This window comes from Myotis nattereri (assembly GCF_964212035.1).
Source record: "Myotis nattereri genome assembly, chromosome: 2".
NCBI lineage: Eukaryota > Metazoa > Chordata > Mammalia > Chiroptera > Vespertilionidae > Myotis > Myotis nattereri.
Window position 1 is genome coordinate 27,029,956 of NC_138076.1, and position 26,301 is coordinate 27,056,256.

The window sequence follows — 26,301 nt, forward strand, 5'->3', positions numbered from 1 at the left end:
GTTTTTAGGAGTCAGGACTCTTCCATTTGTAACTTAAATATAATAGCATTTAAATGATAGTCAAAAAGTATTAGAATAGTTGTTTTTACATAAGCATTGACACACACATGATTACTGCCAAAGAATAGGAAGATTTTTGCATAAGAACATTCTCTTAAGAGTTTTGTATTATTTTGTATTGTCAGGTGAGAGAAATATTTTTATAGTGTGAGAAGTTTCTGTAGTATTTCCTTCTGCAGTACTGCCTGTTCTACTGATGTGCTTTGCACACACGCACGCACACAAGAACGAAATGTGTTTTGGGTATCTACTAATTAGTTGTTGAATGGATAGGTCTCCTTCTAATTGTCTTGATCATCCATTGGCTTCTTGTTAATCTAGATTAGAGTGGATTTTAGACCTGCACTGTCCAATTCATTAGCTGCTAGCCACATGTAACAATTTAAAATAAAATAAAAATCTGGTTCCTCAGTCACCTAGCCACACTTTAAGTACTTCAGTAACCACAGCCACACATAAGTAGTGATTACTATATTGGCCAAACCAGATTAGAATATTTTTATCATTGCAGAAAATACTTTTTGCCAGTGCTATAATAATACCCAAAGGGAAAATAAGGACAAGAGAAGGGCATTTAATTAATGTATGATAACTCTTAGATTTTACTGCAAAATTAATACCAGCTCTTTTCAGAGACCTTGGAAAGATGAAAACCCCATTCTTTAAACTAGTTTTCAGTATATATATTGTTTTCAACTTTATTTTTATTGTTGACACTATTAAACAGATTCTCACACTTTTCAAGTAATATATCATTTCATAAATCATAATTTAGTATCTTCAGGGTTTTTTTATGTAGTGTTTTAACAATAATGATAGTTTCTAACATTTACCAAGCAGAAACTGACGAATGCTTAATTTATTTATAAAAAAATGGATAAACACATTCTTCTATTTTACTTTTAAATCTATAAAGAGCTAATGAAAGTTGCCAATAGTTTTTCTGTCCCTAAGATCATATTGTCTTCCATCTTAAAGGTACATCAAGATCTAAATAATTTCTTTGGTTTTCTTCAGTTTCTTGCTCTTAATAACTTGGATAATGAATCAAGCTAAATTTTATGTATGAAGCATACATACATGAAGCAAACATTTTATTCCAGTGACTTAATGAAAAGTTTTTTAATTATTAATTTACTTAGCCTATTACTAAAGCACTTAACGTAACTAAAAGGATCTATACAAATGCATTGGTGAGGGTTTTTTTTCTTCTGTTTTTATTGATTATTTTAGAGGGCAAGGAAGAGAGGGATAGAGAGATAGAAATATCCATGAGAAAGAAAAAAAAATTCATGAGAGAGAAAAGAAAAAAAAAGAGAAACATCAGTGAGAAAGGAACATTGATCAGCTGCCTCCTGCACGATCCCCAGTAGGGGGCATATCAAGCCTGCAACCCAGGCATGTACCCTGACTGGGAATTGAACCAGTGTCCTCTTGGTTCCTGGGTCAGTGCTCAATCACTGAGCCATACCAGCCAGGCCATTGGTGAGTTTTTTAATGAAAATAGAAACTAATAGTTCTTTTGAGTTCAGTTTGGTACTTAAACTATCCTGTTAGGAAGTCATGATGCTTTCGTATTCCTTTCAAAAAATTTTTAAGCAATAGATTTGTTCCAGTAGTATCAAATTCCAAGCCGATTATGATGAAATTCTTGTTGTTCAAGTTCAAATGGGTAAATGGTGTGATTTGATTTCATTATTTTCTTGGTAGCCTAATTTAATGTGTTCTACAGAGAGCCATACTAAGGGACATTTTCAATATGCTTGAAATAAGAAATAGCATTTTAGTATAAATACAGGAAATAACTGTACACAAGTACCAATCAATGAGTTGAGGCCTTCTGAGTGTTTAATAGTAGCCTTTGTTTTTTAATAGCCTCAGTTATTTAAAAGTCATATGCACTAAAATGTCATTGCCGTCACCAACTCTGCTCTTTGCAGGTTATGTGTAATTCAGAATGCTGTGAACTCAGAAGAGTCATGTCCGGTTTGTCTTGTGTTGCAATATTCATGTTTTGACAATTGCCTCATTAATAACACCCAATTTTTGGTTGTATAATGAATGGTAAAATTCAAACATATCTAATAATTTGCCTTATTTTTATTAATAATTTCTATCAAAGATTTGGGGATAGAAAAAGGCTTCCTCCTCTTCCCTCTGCCTGCCCCCCCCCCAGTACTTTTTAAACTTTTCAGATAAGCTGGAAAACCCCTTAGTATATTGGAGTTGGAGTTGTACTGATTACAGTCCCAGCTCTAAAGCCTTATACTCATGTCTTAAGTATTATTGATTGTTCTGTGAATTGTTAGTTTCATATTTGATACTGTAGTTATCCACCGAAGTTTAGCCTTTGTCAAAAGGAGGTTGCTAGGTATGTTCTTATTTCTGGTTGACTATTAATCATTTCACAATTTCTTTCTTTGTCATTATAATCCAAAAATGAAATCCACATAGGACTAAATTTCTCACTTTGCAAGTGGAGTCAATACAAATTTAGCAACATTGGCTGGCATACAAGCATCTTTCCACATGTTTACCAACTACTTACTCTGTTAAATTGGTGAATTTTCTCACTGTTTTTCTGAGGTGAATGAATGGATAGAGATCCTCAGTAAGAAATTTTTATTAAAATTACAGATATAAAGTCCAAGACAAATTTTTAATTTTTTTGAAATCTTTATTTCCTTTTAATATCATTCATTTAATTCTATGACTGCCAACTTGTTATAGTATTAATTATATGTACATGTTTATATGTATGCATATAATATATGTATATGTATATGAAGAATAAAGTTAAGATTTGGTCAAACTATATTTTCCCATTCAAGTACAAAAATGTTTTCAAGGCTGCAAAAAGTGTACAGTTGTTAAACAAGTTGTAAATAAAAACTTGTATAAAAATTCAGCTGAGTTTTCTTTCTGTTCTTAAACTATGATAAACACATCCTATCTAATAATCCTATCTAATAAAAGAGAAACATGGTAATTAGCCGTACCTCTGCTACCATTGGCTAATCAGGGCAATATGCAAATTAACTGCCAGCCAAGATGGCGGCTGGCAGCCAGGCAGCTGGAAGCTAACATGAGGCTTGCTTGCTTCAGTGACGGAGGACTCCAGCATTCCCCGCCTGCCGCTGCCGGCCTCTGAGCTTGCAGTTTGAAACATTGTTACAAATATAGAAACTAAACAAAACTCCAGAAACCTGCTTTCAGCCAGCCGGGATCTCAGAGCTGGAGTTGAAACGGTGTTTTGATTATAGAACCCAAACAAACCAGATACCTGCTTTCAGCAGCTGAGGCCCAAGAGCTGGAGCCAAGCCTCAGTGCTAAAGCTGGCCCAGAATGAAAAAAAAAGAAAAAGAAAAAGAAAAAAAGGAGTGGTTGGGAGCTTCAGTCACCCGCCAGCCTGAAAACAGCCCTCAGCCCCTCACCCAGACTGGCCAGGCACCCCAGTGGGGACCCCCACCCTGAAGGGTGTGTGACCAGCTGCAAACAGCCATCATCCCCTCATCCAGGCTGGCTAGGCACCCCAGTGGGGACCCCCACCCGTGCACCAGGCCTCTATCCTATATAGTAAAAGGGTAATATGCCTCCCAGCACCGGGATTAGTGGAGCCACGAGGCCTCCCAGCACTGGGATCAGCGTGACAGGGCAGCGCCCCAACCCCCTGATCAGCCCTGCTCTGTGTGTGACAGGGACGGGACCACAACCTCCCTATCCGCCCTGCTCTGTTCGTGACAGGGTGCGGTGCCCCAACCCCCTGATCGGCCCTGCTGTGTGTGACAGGGTGCGGCGCCCCAACCCCCGCCCCACTGGCCCTGCTCTGTGTGTGACAGTGGCGGCGCCCCACCGGCCCTGCTCTGTGGGTGATAGAGGGCGGCGCCCCCAACCGCCCCCCACGGGCCCTGCTCTGTGACAGGGTAGAGCCATAACCTCCCCATCAGCCCTGCCCTGAGTGTGACAGTGGCGGCGCCCCAACCCCCTGATCGGCCGTGCTCTATGCGTGATGGGGAGCTCCCCAACCCCGTGATCGACCCTGCTCTGTGCGTGACAGGGGGCAGCGCCCCAACCCCCTGATTGGCCCTGCTCTGTGCGTGACAGGGGGTGGCACCCCAACCCCCTGATTGGCCCTGCTCTGTGTGTGACGGGGTGGCACCGCAACCTTCCCATCAACCCTACCTTGAGTGTGACAGGGGGCGGTGCCCCAACCCCCCAATCGGCCGTGCTCTGAGCCCGACCAGGGGCTGCACCTAGGGATTGGGCCTGCTCTCTGTCACCCGGGAGCAGGCCTAAGCCAGCAGGTCGTTATCTCCCGAGGGGTCCCAGACTGCGAGAGGGCACAGGCCGGGCTGAGGGACACCTCCCCCCCCCCCCCCCGAGTGCACAAATTTTTGTGCACCGGGCCTCTAGTCTATATATATATAAAAGGCTAATATGCTAAGTGTCCAACCATCCGGGTAATGATGTCACATAGCAACACCTGGCTTCCTCTCCATAGTGATGACTAGCCTCCTTGCAGTTTCTTCAGCCCAGGAACACGACTTGCTTTATAGCTAGGTGCAAACATTTTCACACTTTAACCAAATGTCTGTGAAGCATTTTCCCATGCCTCATCTCATTTGATCCTCACAGAAGTCCTGAAGTAGGTAGATAGGAGACTCAGTGGAATCCTATTTTCTTTTCATCAGCCGGAAAACAGAGATTTAGAAAGCTTAGAAACTTGACCCGACTGAAAAAAAGTAAGAAATGGTGGCCCTTGAAAATGACTTCAGGTTTTCTCACTGCACAGAATATAGTTAAACATATATATTTTACCCTTTGTTCTCCCTGTGTGATCTACAATAATAATCTGCTTTGTGTTGATATTTACTGCTGTGTTGCTGACAATTACCTGAAAGAGAAGGGGTGTTTCACTGGGCTGGAAAAAGTTTAGCTAAATCAGAAAGCACATCTAATTAAGCAAGTTTATTCTCTATATATAAAAGGTTAAGTTGACTCGCGCATGCGCCAAACATATAAAGCTCTTGCTGGCACCAATCGCATGCATGTGTTTCAATCTGTCATTGATGGTTGTGAATTTGGTTGACACTTCTATTATAGAGAAAGGGTGAATAGTGATATTAAAATATTTCTTCTAATTAATTTCCTTTCAGTGTGCACAAATCTGTGCACTGGGCCACTAGTATTTAATAACTGAATAATAGTTTTCACCCACTTGCATTTGGCACTTGATAGTGTCCTATCAATTTAAAGATTATGCCACCGATTTAGGGTAAATCAAAACTATGTGAGGTTATTTTTCTAGTACCAATGACAGATTTTGTTTTTATTTAGGCTGGTAAATTTTTATAAAGTGGCGGTTCAGAGTTCTTAGGGGTGAAAGTTAGACATGGCCTTTCCCCTTTTAGAGTTATCATGTTAACGTGGTCAATCTTATCACAGACAGTACAGGAAGAACCAATGCTGGAATATTTACTTTGTTTAGCAATATAAAGCATTACTGTTGGCATTCTGTGTAGACAGACAATAAGTGCCCCTTTTCCTGCCTTGTAGACCCTTACAACAACTCACCTTTTTTCCACCTTACCCTAAACATTATTGAAATATGGCATCTTTCCATTATGTAAAGTAGAAGTAGTAGTGTGGAAATTGATTATATTTACATTAAAATAATCAGCTAAGAAATTCAGAAGTGAACTTAGCACCAAGATTTTAAAAATTAATGTATACATAGCTTATTTTAATGTTGGAAAAACATATGTTTTCATACATATGTATATGTACATATATTAGAATGGAGGGAACCATATTAAATTTAGCATTTATTGAGTGTCCTGAATATTTAATATTGAAGCACATGCGAAAATAGGTTGAATCACAAAAAATGTCTGACTTCAAAGATTTGGATGAATATATGGGGCATAACACAAAAATGTTCCTAAATAGAAGTAGCCCAGCTAGAAGTTTACTAGTTTAAGAACATTTATGCTGTTGTTCTGGTTATTGCTACATCAGAAACCACTCCAAAACTTAATGGCTTTAAATGATATATTATCTCTCTCAGGTTTGGAGACGGGCTCAGTTGCTCTCAATTGGGGTCCCTCATTCTACTGCAGTTAGATGACGTCTGAGGGTCATCTGGAGGCTATGCTCACATATTTTGTACCTTTACTGATATGGACAGAACCTGAGGGCAGATCTGGCAACTCCAGACAACCTCCTGACATGACTGGTTTGGACACTCACAAATTGAGTCCCAGGGTAGATGGACTTAGTACACGCAGCTAGCTTCACACACACACATCCTCCCGAGCAAGACTTCTCAGAGACCCAAGTGAAAGATTCAAAACTTCATAGGACCCAACCTTGGAAACTACCCAGCATCACTTCTCCTTTGTCAAAACTGTCATAGACAAGATCAGGTTCAGGGGCTGACTGCTTACACTCCAATTCTCAGTGGAGAAATGACCAAGTTACCACCCAGCTACCCTTCTGTATTCAAAGAGAAGGAAGATTTCTGCTTTGACATAGTAAGCAGTTAGACAGACACGAACAGAGTAGGAGCCATCAGCCAGGTACAGAAGGTCACCAGGGTGGAAAGCCCCAGATGCAAGGGACAAAACTGGGAATGCAAGTAGTGTAGGGGGACTCGCCCCAGGGTGATCTTTCTTTCCCCAGCATATCACCAGTTATGTATTTTAGACACTCCCTCCCCCCCCCAACTTCCATATCGCTGGTCATGTGGTTTGTACCTTTCCTCCCCTGGCATGTGGTGGACCCCCTTAGAGAAGGAACAAGGGGGCCGGAAAATAGCCTTATCCAACTCCCATACAAGACCTTGAACAACCACTCCCTTAAGCATGAAGCCCTCAGGACAAGGAGGTTCTGACCCACATCAAATAATCTCAGCAACAAAGACGAGTCTGTTGACCTCAGAGACAGTTTCATCATACCAGAGATAATATCTAGGCCTCAGTTGTGTTTCAGCTCCTGGCCCAGAAAAGCAGCAAAACCAGTTGAAACAATGCCATGGCTGACATCCGTGCCAACTGCAATGACTAGTGCCGACCAATTAGTAGAGACCATGAGCCTGAAAGGACACACCTGGAAAGCTGATGACATTCTATTGGATCCTCTCCTGATACCTCCCCTAAAATCCCTGCCTTTGGTAAACAAATAAAAGCCCTTAGGATGAAGGACCCAGCTCCCTCTCCATCTCTCTGCCCCCTCTCCCCGCCCAGTCGAGATCTCCTATGCCCCTGCCTTTTCCACCACCTTCCCTCCGCCGCTGGTGTCTCTCTCAAGCACACCTGCATCTTCCTCCTTTCTTCCCTCAAGGCTGTAGCTTTGCTTTCCAAAGTCTCCTAAGCTCCAAGGACTCTTCTTTTGCCTCTGTAACTTGTTTCCCTCTACCTTTCAGAGTTCTTGGCTGAGTCCCCTGTAATAAAAGACAGATTAACAAGAGAAAAAGAAAACAGATTTATTAACATGTATAGTTCATGTGTACCTGGGAGAGACCTAGGGGAAAATTAGTAATTCCTTGAGGTTGCTTAGAATTCAGGTTCAAATACCATCTTAATAAGAAAGGGGGAAATGGGGATGCAATGCAGGTCTCTTAGGGGCTTGTAAATGATTTTTAGGAAAGATTAGTGAGCCCTTAGAAGAATTGATAGGAGACATGATAATTTGTGACAAAGCTTGTCTGGGTGTGGTGTCCACCTCAACTGTCAAAACTCCTGGACTGGGGATTTATGACAATCGAGTTCCTTTTGGAAGATATGACTTTAGGCAGATAAAGGGGAGGTGGTGATCAGAGAAAGCTTGTCCATGCATTTGCGGTTTTGCTAGTGCCTACAGCTCAAAATAACATGCCGAAGCAGTTTATTTTGAAGTGGCACACCCTGAACACCTACCGTCATATATATTAGGTTGTATATACTGCTACCCTTCACCAGAATGTCACAGAAACTTCATTGACTGCCATGAGCAACCCTAGCACGAGACAGGTAGTCATGTTGTTGAATAAATGTTTGCCTTTCCTATAACTTATACACATATTACTTGTACATTAGAACTTTAATTCCTAAAGACAAAAACCCTGAATTATTTAAATTCTGTGATATAAACTCATAGCATCCAAAAGAAAGAAAAAGTGTACAAGGAACATAAAGGCCTTTAAAAGGTTAACGTGGAGGCCAGTTCCCTGGAGATGGAGGGGTTGGGGTTGGGTTGGGTTTCTAGCTGTAGGCCAGCTGCCCTCAGCCATGGCTCCTAAGACTGCAAACAAAAGAGAGGGAACCTAACAACACTAGCACGTCCCCCGTGGCCAACTGCAAGCACGTGGGACGGATGCACAGGCGGGACGACGTACGGGAAACGCGGAGCCCTCGGGACCGGGGCGCAGTCCCGCCCGTAGGCGAGCATCCTCCAAGGTCAGCCCGGGCTCCGGCGCCAGCCTGGGACTCTCTGGCCCGCATCTCTATGGTAGGAAGCGGGAAACCGGAAGCGGGGATCCGAAGGGGAAGAGAGCGAGGGGCGGGGCCTGGAGGGGCGGGGCCAGCGCCGCCAACTCCGCTGCGGGCCGAGGCGTGATGGCGGCGACCGAGGGGGTCGGGGAGGCTACGCAGGGCGGCGAGCCGGGTCAGCCCGAGCCGCCGCCGCCCCTACCGCACCCCCCGCCGCCCCAGCAGCAGCAAGAAGACGTGATGGCGGCTGAGGCTGGAGAAGCGGTGGCATCTCCTATGGACGACGGGTTCCTGAGCCTGGACTCACCCACCTATGTTCTGTACAGGTAACGCCCCCCGCGGGGCCGCGGTCCTTCCCCGGAGGGCGGTGGCTCCACGCGGCGGCGGGTCCGGGTCGGTTCCCGCCGCCTCCGCGGGTCGGGACAAAGTTTCCGCGGCCGCGCTGTCCGGCGGCGGGGGGCGCGCCCGGCGGGGTCAGGCCCGCCCGCGGCCCTCGCGCTGCCCGGAGCCCTCGCCGTCGCCAGGAGACGGGGCGGCGGGATGCCCGGCCGTGCGGAGACCGCCGCGCGCGCCGGACCGCACTCCCTCTCGGGCCGTGTCGGCGCCCTGGGCCGGGAATGTAGGAAATCCCCGGCGCCGCTCCCGCTCCCGCTCCCACAGAACAGCCTGGGAGCCGTCTGACTGCAGCCAGAGGGGCGGGCGCATCTTGAGAATCTGGCAGGAAATACCGTTTCCATCAGTCTCCAGATGTGCTCCCTTTAGAAACAGGGTGTAAGGACCTCGGCTGGGTCGCTCTGCGGACATGGGGAGAGCGAGTGTAGGGTCCTCGGGGACTGGACGTTCCCTTCGGCCCCTGGTGGAGCTACGCGGAGGGAACGATGTTGGACACCCGTCCTCCCCGCGCCGCGCCTTCCCTCCGCGTCTGCCGACGCCCGTCCCGTCCCGTCCCGTCCCGTCCCGTCAGCTCGAGGCTTTCTGCTCACGCCTGTTCCCTGGCTCCAGTGGAACCTACAGAGGCTACTGAGAAGAAGTCCTTAGGTTGTATTTTTCTTGTGTCTTTTTTTTTTTCTCTCCTGTAGTTCTAGGTAAATCCATTCGATTGCTTATTTGCCTTGTTTTTATGAATGAGTGCAAGTCGCCGTCCAGCTTTTGTTCCTGTTCTATTGTTCATGTTTTACATTGGGTGGGTGGACCCCAGGACCCTCCCACCCCGTCTGAATTGTGAAATAGTTCAGCTTATTCGGGCGGCTGTCTCTCCTCTCCCGGGGGCTGATGACAGCCTTCCTTTCCCCGTGTCTCACACCCCTGGTGGCTGCTTCCCGTGTGTCTCCCGACCGGACACAATTTCGGGATTGTCTGGCCGCCACCGAGTCTTTGCTGTCGGTAGCTGATGGGTTTAGAGAACTGAAAAACAGGTGAAAGGAAAAGAATATAAGTAAAGAGGGTTCACACCGGGCAGTTCACGCGGAAATGCCTGTGGTATCCACTGTTGCCGCTGTCCTGTTATTTTAGCATCGATAATGGGAGTATTCATTGAATGCACGTTTTAAGTGCTTGACATGTTATCTCACTGAATCCTCCGAACAGTCTTTTACATTTGGTTGGTGATATTATCGTCTCCATTTTATAAATGAAGAAACTGGGGCCCAGGGAGGTTAGGGCAGGTCAGGTCACACAGCTGTCAGTGGTAGAGCCAAAATTCAGCTCAGCCAGTTGTACAGTAAGTTAATAGTGCTGACTTTGATTGTAAAATGTCAATGCCCCAGTAAATTGTTACTCAGTTTTTAAAAATACTAACTCCAAAGAGTCTTATTAGACCAACGAATTAGATTTATTTCGAATTTAAAACTATTGTATACGTGCTGCCAAAACGTGTTTTTCCACTTACATAAAAATCTTAAATTTGAAAACTGTTAATTTATTTTATTTGGAAGATTATTCACATTATCTTTATTTTAAAGTTGAACATGTAAAGCAAAGTGGCAAAACTTGGTCATGAAGAATCCAACCATAGTTACATTAAGATGTTTAAAAGCTACTAGTATTAATGTAAGTGTAATTGTTGCTATTTTAAAAATACCAGAGTTCTTTTTCTTACATACTTGAATATAATCACTGAAAAAATATATATGTATGTATTTCAGAGACAGAGCAGAATGGGCTGATATAGAGCCAGTGCCACAGAACGATGGCCCCAATCCAGTGGTCCAGATCATTTATAGTGAAAAATGTAAGTTTGTTTTTATTAGGAAAAGGTCTGTAAGTCAAACTTAGTAGCAGAGTTGAAATTCACAACTATATGGCTAGGTAAATGATAGATTTTTGTCTGACAAAGATCTAAATGACTTATGATAAGCTAACATTGTGTTTTTTATAATTTATTTACATGACTAAGTGTTTTATTTTGTCCAAAGAGTGGACATATTCTAAGTATAAGTAATGAATATTGTTACATTATTTCTTGTGTGTTTTTTTGTTATCTTCTCCCAAAGATATTTTTTCAATTGATTTTTAGAGCATGTGGAACGAAGTGAAGAGAAAGGGAGAGGGAGGGAGGGAGGGAGAGAGAGAGAGAGAGAGAGAGAGACACAGAGACAGAGACAGAGAGAAAGAAAAAAATATCAATGTGAGAGAGATACATCAGTTGATTGCCTCCTTCACAGGCCCCCACTTCGGTGGGAGATCAAACCTGCAACTCTGGTATGTGCCCTTGACCGGGAATCGAACCCACCGCCCTTGGGTGCACTGGCCGATGCTCTATCCGGCCAAGGCAGAATGTTATATTATAAGACATAATAGCTACTTTGTGATTGTATTTTTCATTTAGAGTTAATCTACAACATAAATGAGTTACTGTTTCTTTTAGAATAAACTTTGGTTGCTAAAACATGAGCATTTTGAAATATATTTTAGCAATGAGTGTTAGGCTCAGTTGGAATACATTTACTGATACTAAAATGAATGGATTATTTTCTTTGACACAATATCATTCTTTCATAGTGAATGTGAAAATGCTTTGTACATTGAAGGTCATGCAAATGTTAATTGTTAGTTGTTCTAGGGAAGTGAAAGTGAAATGAATAAAATGGAATGCTAGTTCTGTAGTTTTATGTATGTATATATATATATATTTTTTTTTTTTCAGTTAAGGCTTTGTTATCCAAGATCATTCCTCTGTTACAAAAGGCACTAATTGTTTGTTATTTATTTATTATGAAGTACCAAGATATGTTTGAAAAGAAGAATAATGGGGTAAGGGTTTGCCTTACCAAATATGAAAATGTATTACTAAAAATATCATGTGGAACTGGAACAGAAATAGATTAATAAGGAATCTAAAAATATATCATCAGTATAAATGAGAATTTAATATTTGCTAAAAAGGATATTTCATACCTATATGAAAAAAATAGGTTAATCAAATAATATTTTTGTAACAGTTTGCTGTGCATTTGGATATAAGCAAAATTACATCCCTATCTCATAACTTACATGAAAATAAATTTCAGATGAATTAAAGTTCCAGAACAAAATTATAAACATACTAGGAGCAAATATTAGAGAGTAATCTTTCATTCTTGGAGTGAAGAAGGTATTAGTGAGCAAGTTATAAGACAGAATTGATTAAAGAAAAGATCAGAAGATATAACTGTATAAAAAATAAAAAACCTTCACATGGTAAGATGTTATATGTGAAGATATAATACTAGAGGAAATAGAGAATATCTACAAAGAGATGTTAAGCAAACTAGTGATCAGAGAAATGAAAAACCACAATTTTTTCATATTCATAAGGGACCTATAACAAAGATGTTGGAGAAAACTGATATAATCATATATTTCTCTTATTAAAAATAATAAGATGTTTTCTGCAAGATAAAAAAGTAAATCAACATTTTAAATTCTTACATATATTATGATTACAAACCACAAAGGAAAATATAATGAAATATGACTTATCGATCAAAAATTTTATATATGAATATATCAAAATTTAAAATGTGTATAAGAACCCTAACCGGTTTGGCTCAGTGAATAGAGCATCAGCCTGCAGACTGAAGGATCCCGGGTTCGATTCCGGTCAAGGGCATATACCTTGGTTGTGGGCACATCCCTAGTAGGGGGTGTGCAGGAGGCAGCTGATCGATGTTTCTCTCTCATCGATGTTTCTAACTCTATCACTCTCCCTTCCTCTCTGTAAAAAAATCAATAAAATATATATATTATAAATAAAATGTGTATAAGAGAAGGCATGAATAAATTGAAAGGCAAACAGCATTGTGGGAGAAGATACACCATATAAAACAGAGGATTGATAATTTAGAACTTTATAAGAAATTCCTACAAAAGGTTAAGGAAACAAACATTAAAAAATGGGCCAAGGGGACCCTAGTGGGTTTGGTTCAGTGGTTAGGGCATCAGCCCAAAGAACTAGGAGACTGGGTTCGATCCCTGGTCAGAGGCGCGTACCTCGGCTGCAGGTTCACTTCCCAACCCCGGGCTGGGTGATGTCTCTCTCTTTCTCCCCTCTTACTTCCTCCCTTTCACTCTCTTTAAAATTAATGGAAAAAATATTCTCAGGTGAGGATTTAAAAAAATGGACAAAGGGTATAAACCAGGGGTGGGCAAACTTTTTGACTCGAGGGCCACAATGGGTTCTTAAACTGGGCCGGAGGGCCGGAACAAAAGCATGGATGGAGTGTTTGTGTGAACTTATATAAATTCAAAGTAAACATCATTACATAAAAGGGTACGGTCCTTTTTTTTTTTTTTTAGTTTTAGTCATTTCAAACGGCCGGATCCGGCCTGCGGGCCGTAGTTTGCCCACGGCTGGCATAAACTGATAGTTCACAGAAGAGAAAATTTCCTTGTCCATTAAGTAGAGGGGAAAAATTTATTGTCATTAAGAATGAGAGAGATGCAAATTAAAATGGGAATGCTATTTCTACCCATGAATTGAATAGCAAAGATTAAACCTGTGAAATCAGGTATTAGGACATATAAACAGATACATGTATTTCTGATGGTAGTTTTCATATTTAAGCCATTTTGGAAAGCAGTGTGGTATACCTAGTAAAACTGGAAAATGCCCATATCTTACAACCTTGAAGTGCTGCTTCTATAATACATTCTGGGTTTGCTCTGGCATATGGCATCAGAAGACATACTAGGAGGTTATGAATGACTATTCAGATTTTATTACTACCTGGTTCACATTCTAACTTCATTTTACTGTCACCCTGAACAAATTATTTAAATTTAACCTCTGTACCTCTATTCCCTCCTCTATATCCATGTTTTGGAGAATCCTATGTAATAAAAGGCTAATATGTAAATCGCAGAACGACCGGTTGTTATGATGCACATTGCCACCAGGGGGCAGACGCTCAATGCAGGAGCTGCCTCCTGGTGGTCAGGGTGCTCCCACAGGGGAGCACCTCTCAGCTGGCGAGCTCAGTGGTGGTGGCGGGAGCCTCTCCCGCCTCCGCAGCAGTCAGACATCCCCTGAGGGCTCCCAGACTGCTAGAGGGCACAGGCCAGGCTGAGGGACCTCTCCCCGCCGCCAAGTGCACAAATTCATGCACCGGGCTTCTAGTGGGTAAATAAAATGTATTATTGTCATACAGTTTAAGGGGATCTAGATCTGTTACAACATGGACAGATCTCAAAAACAATGTTCAGTAAAAAAACACACACACAAGTTTTAGAAACTTTGTGTCTGTGATACTAAAGTATTTTCAGGGTGGTATTCACACAATCATTTGACTTCTTTTGCTTATTGTTCTAAGTAATGCAATAAAATACCTTTCTTTGTAAGATATAACAACAGTTTATACTATAATGGTAGTTTTGAACAAGAAAGATAGTCCTAATGCAGTTTTGTACTATTTACAGTTAGAGATGTTTATGATTATTTCCGGGCTGTTCTGCAGCGTGATGAAAGAAGTGAGCGAGCTTTTAAATTAACCAGAGATGCTATAGAGTTAAATGCAGCCAATTATACAGTGTGGTAGGTAATACATTATTAATATTTCCTGTTTAAATGTCTCATGTTTTAGTTTGGATGGCTATTCTTTTTCTTAACTGAACTTTAACTTTTGTCAAAATAATAATTCATATATGAATTTAGAAGTCAGAGACTGAATGAAAAATAGCAACCTCTGCCCCATTCCTTCTCACTACCAAAGTCCCACTCCTCAGAGGTAGCAACTCGAGCTGTTTTTTTCTTGAATTAAACTGTATATTCTAAATAATATGCTTAATTTTGTTTTCATTTATCTTTTCCTTCTGTGGAATTTACAGAATTCACTGTCCACTACACTTGTTTTATTTATAAGTAGCATTTTTGTGGTGGTTTTAAAAGTAAAATATGTGATAATGTTTGTAATGGAATTAATTTATTATATAAATAATTATCTAAAGGAACTATTATATAAATAATTATCTAAATGAACAAGGTTACCATACAGGGAAAGAGATGTCTTTGATTCTTGTGTACTAGTAATACAACACAGGTAACCCCAGATTATTACCTAAAAATAATCATTAGTTGGTTGTCTTTTCTTATATGTCACATTTTTTGCCTTTTGCTATTTTTACTTCAAAATGCTTGACTCTTATGGAGATTCTTCAGTAAATTAAAAGTAGAGCTGCCATATCATCCAGCAGTTCTACTTTTGGGCATTTATCTGAAGAAAGCAAAAACACTAATTTGAAAAGATACATGCACATCTATGTTCCTTGCAGCATCACTAGTAACAGCCGAGAAATGTAAGCAACCTAGATGTCCATCAATAGATGAATGGATAAAGATGTAGTGCACCGTATATACAGCAATGGGCAAAAGTAGACTTACAGTTGTGAGTATGCGAAAGTTTATTCTTGTATTATTATTTATTAATTATTGTATTATTTGTATTACAAATGTAAACCTACTTTTGCCACACCCTGTATACAGAGTGGAATATTATGCAGCAATAAAAAAGAATGAAATCTTGCCATTTGTGGCAACATGGATGGACATAGAGGGTATTATGCTAAGTGAAGTAAATCAGACAGAGAAAGATAAATGCCATATGATTTTATGTATATGTGGAATCAATAAGAAAACAAAATGAATAAATAAAACAGAAACAGACTTGTAGTTGTAGAGCACAAACTGATAGTTGCCCAAAGGGAGGGGTTGGGAGGATGAGAAGAAAAAAATTACTTTTAAATGCTTGATTCTTCCAATGACCAGATATATGTAGGAGATTAGACAAAAAAAAAAAAAAAAAAAAAAGTCTTATTCTGTTGTCTTGTAGCTTTATTTGATACTGTGGGGAGGCGATTTATGTGGAGTATTAGACTTTGAATGCTTGATGTTTGCTATAGGCATTTCCGGAGAGTTCTCTTAAAGTCGCTTCAAAAGGATCTACATGAGGAAATGAGCTACATCACTGCAATAATTGAAGAACAGCCCAAAAACTATCAAGTTTGGTAAGATGAAAATAGGAGGGAAACATGTTACTATGCTGATAGTACCTGCCAATGGGTGATGCAAATATAGGGAATTGTTTGTTGCTTTATAATTTTAGTACTTTGCATTGGCGCTAATGTTACCTGCCTCACAGGGTTGTTAGGAGGATTAAATGAGACAATTTTTGTAGTGTTTAAAGTAGTGCCTGACCCGTGGTTAACACTAAAATGTTTGCTATTATTATTTAAAATATCTAGCATGTAATAGTGCTAGAGTCAGAAAAGAATTTGAGTTAAAAAATCTGAAATATTTTCTTTGTGTTAAAAAATGCCTTTTTGGTATTTGATGTTGTATTTTTTTTTATTTAAAATATTTATACTGATGTTGGACATACAAAGATGAACCAGATACAATCTAAAAGGAAAAGCAAATAATAAAACCAGTTATTTTACAGTGTAGTGTGAAAAGCATAATGATAATTTTTCACAGAGTATATTTGTTCTAAAAATTAAGCCCCTACATTTACACAAGAGTATAGATTAGTATTTGTGAGAGGAGCAGAATACAATGGGAAAAGAGAGGTAAATAATGGAGCAGAGGACAAAGAATGAGTTTGAACAGTACCCAGGATACAGTGAGCACTCCATGAATGAAAGCTGCTGTGGCTGCTGTGGAGAAGGAGGAGGTAGTCGAGGTCATGTTGGTGAAGGAAGAGGAGGTGGTGGTGGTGGTGGTGGTGGTGGTGGTGGAGGTGGTGGTGGTGGTCGTGGTGAGCTGGAGATGGTTGTGAAGCTAGTGAAGTAGCAGAAGCAACTGTCTCCACTTTCTGTGCCACTCACTGCCTGTTCAAAATGCAGGAGTTACACCATTTTTTTTTTCAATATAATGATCGACACATGCCTATCTTTATGCCTGAGATTTAAGGTTGATTTCTGAGAGGAACAACTTCTCGGACAAAGAAAATATTCTGGGGAGACACATGAAAGAGCACAGTGCACTCAGGGAGTTGTATAACTCCATGTGATTAGAGTAAATGGGATAAGATCATAAAGACCCTTATGAACATTAGTAAGGAGTGTGGACTTGATCCTAGGCATTGGAGAGCTATTGCCAAATTTTAATTAAGGAAGTAATACGGTTGGTTTTGTGTCTTGGAAGTTTTACCCTGACTGTAGGGTGGAGCATAGATGGAATAGGTTCACAGCCCTGGTAGGCCATTGCACTGGTACAGGCTAAGAGAGGTGTGGAGCGGGTTTAGGGGAGAGAAGGATATATTTGAGAGAGGGTTTGCAGACAGAAGCAACAGGTGTGAAGTTTCATTTATTGGAGGAGTGATGAAGAACAATGATGTTAATATATTTGGCTTGACCACTGGGTGAATGGTGGTGCCAACCACTGGGGAATTTATAAGACAAAGCAGCACATTTCTGGGGAAGAGAGATGGAACCATTATTGGACAAATGGCATTTGATGTGCCTATGGAAAAACCTATGTATTGTGGTCCAGCACATGGTTGAAAAATGCTCATCTGGAGTTGAGGTCATAGCTATGGATGAGGATGCTCAGGGAGAATTAGAGGAGAAGCCTGAGGATAGAACACCAGTGAACATCATTTAAGAAGCATTCCAGGATGACTGAGCAAGGAAACCAAAAGTTAGTGTCATCACAGAAACCAAGAGAAGAGAGAGCTTTAAGAAGAAAGGATTGGAGGACGGTTTCAATACTGCTGACAGGTCAAGGAAAATAAGGACTAAAAGATGACCAACGGGTTTGTTAATTAGGTGGGTATGAGTTAGTGATCTTGGCATGAGAGTCCTCCCACCTGGGTGGGGTGGTGACTGGATGGGCCAGGAGGGAAGTGGTAGGAAGAGAAAAGAAGGCACATAGTGGGGTGAATCATAAATGGGAGATGAGGGTTGGCTGTTGAGAAAAGAAGGGATAGCAAGTTGCTAGTCAGGTATAGTTTTTTTTGTTTTGTTTTTCCAACATGGAAAACTCCTCTTTTTTTTAAATTTTTTTTTAAAATATATTTTTATTGATTTTTTACAGAGAGGAAGGGAGAGAGATAGAGAGTTAGAAACATCGATGAGAGAGAAACATCGATCAGCTGCCTCCTGCACATCTCCCACTGGGGATATGCCCGCAACCCAGGCACATGCCCTTGACCGGAATCGAACCTGGGACCTTTCAGTCTGCAGGCCGACGCTCTAGCCACTGAGCCAAACCAGTTTCGGCGAAAACTCCTCTTTTGACAGATTTGTCACTTATCATAGCTACAGTTCTGCCCACAAACTAGTGAAATGAGCATTTATTTGCTTGTATGGTGACACTTTGGACTTAAGGAAAACTGGCAGTCTATTTATAACCAGAGGAGCTTCAAACTTGATAAAATATTATATATCCTATAGTCTTATGCCATTGGTCTTTGATAGAATTTTCTGATTGTTAAAAGACTTTAAACCTCCTTTAAGCTGTAAACTATTTGATTTCATTTTATACAAAAATCACAAATCACTGTTTTATGTTTTTCAACTTAGTATTCTGAAATTTTTTCTGTTAGTGTTTCTTTTTTGTTACCTTTTCTCTCCAGCAGAGCCTTGAGAACTAGAGATGATTTCTGTTTCTTAAGTGTCCCTTCACATCACCTAGTATAGCACATGCAACTGTTACTTTAGTTCCGGAATAAATTCACACAAAACTTCTCTCCCTTTTCCACTGGCTTTAGGCATCATAGGCGAGTATTAGTGGAGTGGCTAAAAGATCCATCTCAGGAGCTTGAGTTTATTGCTGATATTCTTAATCAGGATGCAAAGAATTATCATGCCTGGCAGCATCGACAGTGGGTTATTCAGGTATTGTCTTTCTTATCACAATGTTTTCCAATTTTTTATTTTTTAACTGAATTAAATAATTAAAATTATTAAATTTTAAGTATACTTCTGAACTGAAACATACATGTAGTTTATGTATATACATATAAACACAATATGTATATCATTATTATTAAGTTAATTATCTGACACTTTTCATGTTGGTTAACCTTTCTAATTTCTTGAGATATATTCATGAGTAGCTTTATATTAAAGAAGAATAGTAACTTAATATTTAGGTTGAATATACATCACATCTTATATTTGCCAACAAATGAATAGAAAAAGTAGTTCTAATTTTTTAATACAACTTTGTTATTTTAATTAACAAGAGCATCATACACACTAAGGTTTTTGCGTATATAAACTTAGGAATATGATTTTACAGTAACTATTATATATTTTATTTCCACCCAATTGTTAAAATTTTATGCTAAATCTTGAATAGAAGAGAATAGTTAGGACTCCCACTCTGGGCATTTAATTTATTCTACCAAACAATTCTAGCGTTGTTTTCTGTGAAATTTTCCCCAGTAATTACTACTTTCCGTGCTATTCATTATACCAAGATTATTTCATCAAATTATTTTTTATTTAAAATTTTAAACTTTTCTAAATTTGAATAAAGGGATACATTGTTTAAGGTATTTAGTATTTTTTTTATGAATTTCTACCTTTTTTCCTGTTAAAACATAAGAAATATAATTCCACAAGCTTTTTCATAGTTAACATCTCTGACTGTTTTAGCATTTATAAGTTTTGGTCATTCTACTTTTTTTCCAAATTATCTGTATGGGTTCTCTTCCCCATAATTTTTGTTTTGTTTCATATTATAATTTTTTATTTCTTGATTTTAAAGAGAGAGAGGAGGTGGGGGAGAGAAACATCCATTTGTTGTTCCACTTATTTATACATTTCATCGGTTGGTTCTTATGTGCAAGACTGGAAACGAACCCACAACCTTGGCGTATCAGCATGACACTCTAACCAACTGAGCTACTTGGCAAGGGCCTTTCTCTTTAATTTAAAAAATTAAAACAACTTTGCCCTGGCCGGGTGGCTCAGTTGGTTGGAGTATTGTCCTGTACACCAAAACAGGTTGGATTCCTGGCAGGGCACATACGTAGGTTATAGGTTCCATCCCCAGTCAGGGCGTGTATTGGAGGCAACTGATCAATGTTTCTCTCTCTCTCTCTCCCCCTTCCTCTTCTCTAAAAAGCAATAAAATCATATCCTTAAGTGAGGACTTTAAAAAATATATTAAAAAACAGCTTTATAATGTGAAAACTTTGTCTAAACCTAATTGTGGATCTTTCTCTACATCTATTTTAATGTAATTTTGTCATATGTGTGCATTTTGAATATTTTGTTTTATTTAATGTATTAATATCAGATTAATCACATCAAATTAATATGTTGTAGTTAATCATTTTCTTACTAAGTTTGGTGGGGTTTATTTTCCTCTAAAATTTCACCATAAACAGTGCATAAGCTTTTAGTTAAATATACTTATTTTGCTTTTGATTTAGTCCTTTAGAATAATTCTGGGCTCAAATAGCATAAATGTGCATCATGTTACCTGAATTGTTCTCAAGAAGATGGTACTGAATTACAGGCTGCTTTGGCTGCTCTCTCTTCCTGATATTTTCATCCCTCATAACCAGTCCCTTGTCTTTGATTACTTTTCTTTCCCACTGCATTTGCTTGACCTGCAACTGTCATTCTCCTCCAACTGTGTGCTGAGTCCCACATCTTCAGTTAGACCTACTTAGCTTTGCTGAAATTTGATTAATTTTTATTGTTTATAAATAATGGGACATTTCTAATTGGATGTTTTATTATTTATTTTCTTTTAGGAATTTAAACTTTGGGATAATGAGCTGCAGTATGTAGACCAACTTCTTAAAGAGGATGTGAGAAATAACTCTGTCTGGAACCAAAGATACTTCGTAATTTCTAACACCACTGGCTACAATGATCGGACTATATTGGAAAGAGAAGTCCAGTTAGTAATCTCCTTCACTTGTTCACTCAGTAAAAGAATATTTGTGTGCCTACCATATGTCAGTATTGGGGAGACAGCAAAGATCAGGACTGTCCCACTTTTACCCTCATGGACCTAATAGGACAGAATACTTAGATGAAATTGATAACAATAAATTTACAAGTATATAGTATACCTCTGCTTTGTAATGTCTTAACTTTCTTGAAATACTGTTGCTACTGTAGATTGAGAAGAAATCAGATTTCGTAGTTTCTAGGAAGCTTTGTTGAAAACTGTCGTATTAAATTCTTTTGTATGTTGGATAATAGTCCCCTGATGCCATGTTATTCTAGTGCAGGGTTTTGAGCCAGATAAATCTTTGTTGTAGGGGCTGTCCTGTGCATTGTAGTATGTGGAGCTTACCTGTCCTGTATACCCTATACAGACAGTCCTCGACTTATGATGACTCAATTTATGATTTTTTTACTTTAAGATGTTGTGAAAGGAGTCGGGGTGGAGGGTGGGCTAGAAGTGATCAGTAGAGGAAAAAGAGGAACATATGTAGTACTCTCAACAATAAAGATTTTTTTTAAATAAAAGATGTTGTAAGCAGTACAATTCAGTAGAAACCAGCTAGGCTAAACTATGGTGTTCTGTATGTTGGGTGTATTAAATGCATTTTTGAGTTACAGTATTTTCAGTTATAATGGGCTTGTCGGGACATAACACTGTCATAAGTCGAGGAGCGTCTGTAGATCAGTAGTAACCCTCACTCCCCAGTTATGACAAACAGAAATGTCCCCCGACATTGCCAGATGTGCCCTCAGGAGCATAGTTGTCTGCAGTTGAAAATTACTGGTCTAGCAAGCATAAGGCTGTTATAAGAGCCAGAAATTTTTGAATTGGTATGAATATGTCTGTATATCCATAAACAATAGCCACCTCTTTTCTGACTTTTGTCTATTTTGTCTCAGTAGTCTGATTTAAATTTAAACATGTTTGTTTTTATAGTCTCATGAGACCATAATCATAATTTTAATTGTAAAAGTTAATTAACAGCTCCTGTTTTTTTTTTCTTTTATAGTTGGTATTCCGTTGTGAGGATTAGGAAAAGGATGCTCTGAAGGAAAGCAAAGCATCATCCTTCAGAAAGTTCGATAGCTTCCTTGCCAAAGTTTTTCTACCTTGAAATAATCCAATTAATAATTAGGGAGTTTCAAAATAGTATATGTTCCTTATTTACTCTAGCCTACTACATTAGGTTAGACATAATAAGATATTTAAAAAATTGAATATAAAGAGTTTGGAAAATGCAGACTTCTCTCATAGCTTTAAAGGAAGATCACTGGCTTTCTAGTACCAAATAGAAATAAAAGTAATCAGCCCAGAATCTAAGAGTTTTCCATTCTTAAAGTTCATTATACCCTATAGATAGGTAAAAGAAATATTTAAGATGCTAAGAGTAGCAGTAGTTTTCTATAATTTAGTTAATTAAATTTAACTCTAAGAATACAGGTGTAGCTGATTATTTTCTGTAGTTTTTCCCTTTTATAAAAGCAATGCAGTTTACTTGTGGGGAATTATACTGAATTGTATAAAATTAAATATCAGAATCTCTTATTCTCCTTCCCATATCCCATTCTTGAAAAATTGTGGGGTGTTTCCCCCTCCCCATTAATTTGAGAGAGAGTAAGGGGGAGAGAAAAAAACATCAGTTTATTGTTCCACTTATCCATGCATTCATTGGTCAATTCTTGTATGTGCCCTGATGGGGGATCAGAGCACAACCTTGGCATATTGAAACAACACTCTAACCAACTGAGCTACCTGGCCAGGGCCCATATCCCATTCTAGAGGGAGCTACAAGTAGTGAATCCTTCCAAGCCTTATAAATACATTACAAACATGCACAGCAACTTAGGCAATCATATTATACACATTGCCTTCCCCCCCCCCCCCCCCCGCCCCACTAAATACATCATGGTAATATTTCTATTTGAGTACATAACCTACTAGCACTATTAATAATAGTTACTATTTATCAAGCATTTACTAAGATTATATAGTTCTCCTTTTTCAACAATTAAGGATTTGACAGCCATAAGTAGATCTTAAACTTTTCCCCCAAGATTGCTTTACAAGTAAAAGGTAAATCTTGTTTTAGCTGACATTTTCCTTCAGAGGGAAAGCCTAAATTAAAGGAATTCTCCTTTAATTTCTTTTCTGTTGTGAATTGAGCCTTCATATTGAGTGTCCTTCTCCAGAATTGGATACAAATATTCAATAGGGAAGAACTATGCCAAAAAGAATTGACAGTTGGAGACTGGAGAGGCTTAAATATGACCTAGAGAGGTACCAAAGTCCACTCAGAGAGAAATGAAAGCACATATCTAAGCTATGCTACCGTCTTACTAAAACTGTTTCTAATGATTGCACTGCTCTTAAAATTATACACATATTGTGCTCTTTTTCTTATAGGTACACTCTGGAAATGATCAAGCTAGTACCACATAATGAAAGTGCATGGAACTACTTGAAAGGGTAAGAGGATGTTTTTTACTTGTTTTATATAAAATACAACCTGTTAATATGATGCATTATGAACTATGTTCCATAATCAGATTCCAAAATGATACTAAAAATTTTTCTGTTTTTCTCTGACAGAAAAACAGAGGTGTATTATGACAACACCTAAGAAAAGTGTCCTCTACCCTTCCCTCCACCTCCCAAGCACATATACCAGCCCAGTTTTTAGAGTAGTCCATGAGTGAACAATAACAAATTATAACTGAAGTTATGAATCCTATAGTCTTTATGTCAAAGAATGGAATACAGCTTGCTATAGCAACAAAATCTAACCTATTCCTGTGCTCTTCTCTCTGAGACAAGCCATTATGTAGACTCAGACAGTGAAAAAAAAAGATTGGAATACACACCCTCAGTGAATGTGCAGCTCAGGAGCATACAGTAAGGCAAGGCCAACTGTTTACAGTCAGACTGCACAAATGCAGGCAGCCTCTCTGATTCACTTCTAGAGATCTCCTGTTACAAGTCTCACTTGTTAAACTGACAAGGTTTCCCTTGCCTGGCCACTGACATACCCAGGCTCCCTGCCGCACTTAGAGGTCTCCAAGAGCCAAAGTACGTGGCCTGGTCACACTGGGAGGTGTGTGCAGGGTAGGGGCCTGTGATATCTGGAGAGCTGACAGGATAAGTTAAAACTCTCCTGTGTTTTCCTTCACTTTTTAATTTTAAGAAGATTTGTTTTCTGCTTTAATTTTGTGAGAATTTCATTTAGTTTCAACTTCATTCAAAATGTCTCCTTTTCTTGCTTATGTCACAGGGGCTATTGATCTTTCTATTATTTTTGCTCTTCTCAAAAATTAGAATAATTTCTTTTTTTAGGATTTTGCAGGATCGTGGTCTTTCCAAATATCCCAATCTATTAAATCAATTGCTTGATTTGCAACCAAGTCATAGTTCCCCCTACCTAATTGCCTTTCTTGTGGACATCTATGAAGATATGCTAGAAAACCAATGTGACAACAAGGAGGACATTCTTAATAAAGCATTAGAGGTAAGCTCGTGGAACTCATCACTTCCTTTTTGCTATCTCAGAGTTGGGTCTTTCCAGCACCACTAATATTCATGTCCCTTTCAGCTGTTACTCAGAATTCAAGGCAGGACTATTTCTGTTGTTTAGAGCAATACCCACGTCACTAGTGAACATAGTACGCAACTCTGGCGGTGTATCTCATTTGAACATGATTGAGTTAAACTGTATTAGCTCAACAGCATTTGCCCTAAAGATTTAATTGCACATTTTCTTTAATGAATTGTTTGTTTTTCCTTTTTAGTTATGTGAAATCCTAGCTAAAGAGAAGGACACTATCAGGAAGGAGTATTGGAGATACATTGGGAGATCTCTTCAGAGCAAACACAGCACAGAAAGTGACCCACCAGCAAATGTACAGCAATAACACCATCTAGAAGTACTTGATAGACTGCTTTTATTTTTTTAAGAGACTCTAATGCAGAAGTTTAAAACTACCCTGTGCCTGTGGTGTAAAACATGCATTGCACAGATACTGCTTTTTAACAAGAACTAAGTACGATGTTCCTTGGGTGCTGCTGCCATGCAGACTAGCTCTAAGTAATTCGATTATTTTATAGCAAAGTAATTGGGGGGAGGGAGAAGGAAAAAAGTCCCATATAGGAACTTTTGTGGTCTTATCAACATTTTCTTTAATCCCTTAGCGTCAACTCCTCCCTGAATGGTATACACATCAGGATTTGCAGCATAAATGATAACTTATATGTAATGGATATGAGGTAGCTTAAATTTTGGTTTAGGAAGCAAGGAATGCAATTGTTACTCAGAGCTGCTATGCCACACTCACAATATCTTGCTATTACTGTAACCAACTAATGCCAAAAGAATGGTTTTGTAATAAAATTATAGATGTATTCTAAACAACACCATAGTAGTTTGACTTTTTTCTTTTCTTTTTTTTTTTTTAATATTTTTTATTGATTAAGATATTACATATGTGTACCCTCTACCCCCCCCTCCCCGCTCACCCCCTCACCCCCCCGTTGTCCATGTCCATTGGTTAGGCCTATATGCTTGCATATAAGTCCTTTGGTTGATCTTTCCCCCTTGCCCCCACCCTCCCCTACCTTCCCTCCAAGGCCCGACAGTCCAATCAATGCCTCTCCGTCTCTGGATCAGTCCTTGTTCATCAGTTTATGTTGTTCATTATATTCCACAAATAAGTGAGATCTTGTGGTATTTATCCGCTCTCCAGTTCCATCCATGCTGTGGCAAATGGTAAGAGTTCCTTTTTCTTCTTCCTCTTCTTAAAGAATACCTTTCAGCATTTCATATAATGCTGGTTTGGTGGTGATGAACTCCTTTAGCTTTTCCTTATCTGTGAAGCTCTTTATCTGACCTTCCATTCTGAATGATAGCTTTGCTGGATAAAGTAATCTTGGTTGCAGGTTCTTGCTATTCATCTCTTTGAATATTTCTTGCCACTCTCTTCTGGCCTGCATGGTTTCTGTTGAGAAATCAGCTGACAGTCGGATGGGTACTCCCTTGTAGGTAACTGACTGTCTTTCTCTTGCTGCTTTTAAGATTCTCTCTTTATCTTTTGCTCTTGGCATTTTAATTATGATGTGTCTTGGTGTGGTCCTCTTTGGATTCCTTTTGTTTGGGGTTCTCTGCGCTTCCTGGACTTGTAAGTCCATTTCTTTCACCAGGTGAGGGAAGTTTTCTGTCATTATTTCTTCAAAAAGGTTTTCAATATCTTGCCCTCTCTCTCCTTCTGGTATCCCTATAATTCTGATGTTGGTACGCTTGAAGTTGTCCCAGAGGTTCCTTACACTATCTTCATATTTTTTGAATCTCTTTTCTTTTTTCTTTTTCGGTTGGGTATTTTTTGTTTCTTTGCATTTCAA

At 39.4% G+C, this 26,301-nt stretch overlaps 1 protein-coding gene across 1 annotated transcript; it reads left to right on the forward strand.

Annotated features, from left to right (window-relative positions):
• The first annotated feature begins 8,647 nt into the window (after positions 1-8,647).
• On the forward strand, positions 8,648-25,322 carry FNTA (farnesyltransferase, CAAX box, subunit alpha). The gene is made up of 9 exons (XM_081085032.1): positions 8,648-8,854; positions 10,673-10,758; positions 14,424-14,538; positions 15,903-16,007; positions 18,713-18,839; positions 20,714-20,862; positions 23,320-23,382; positions 24,247-24,418; positions 24,699-25,322. The coding sequence occupies exons 1-9, from the start codon at positions 8,655-8,657 to the stop codon at positions 24,819-24,821; spliced, it is 1,140 nt and encodes a 379-aa protein (XP_080941158.1). The 5' UTR covers positions 8,648-8,654; the 3' UTR covers positions 24,822-25,322.
• The last annotated feature ends 979 nt before the right edge of the window (positions 25,323-26,301 follow it).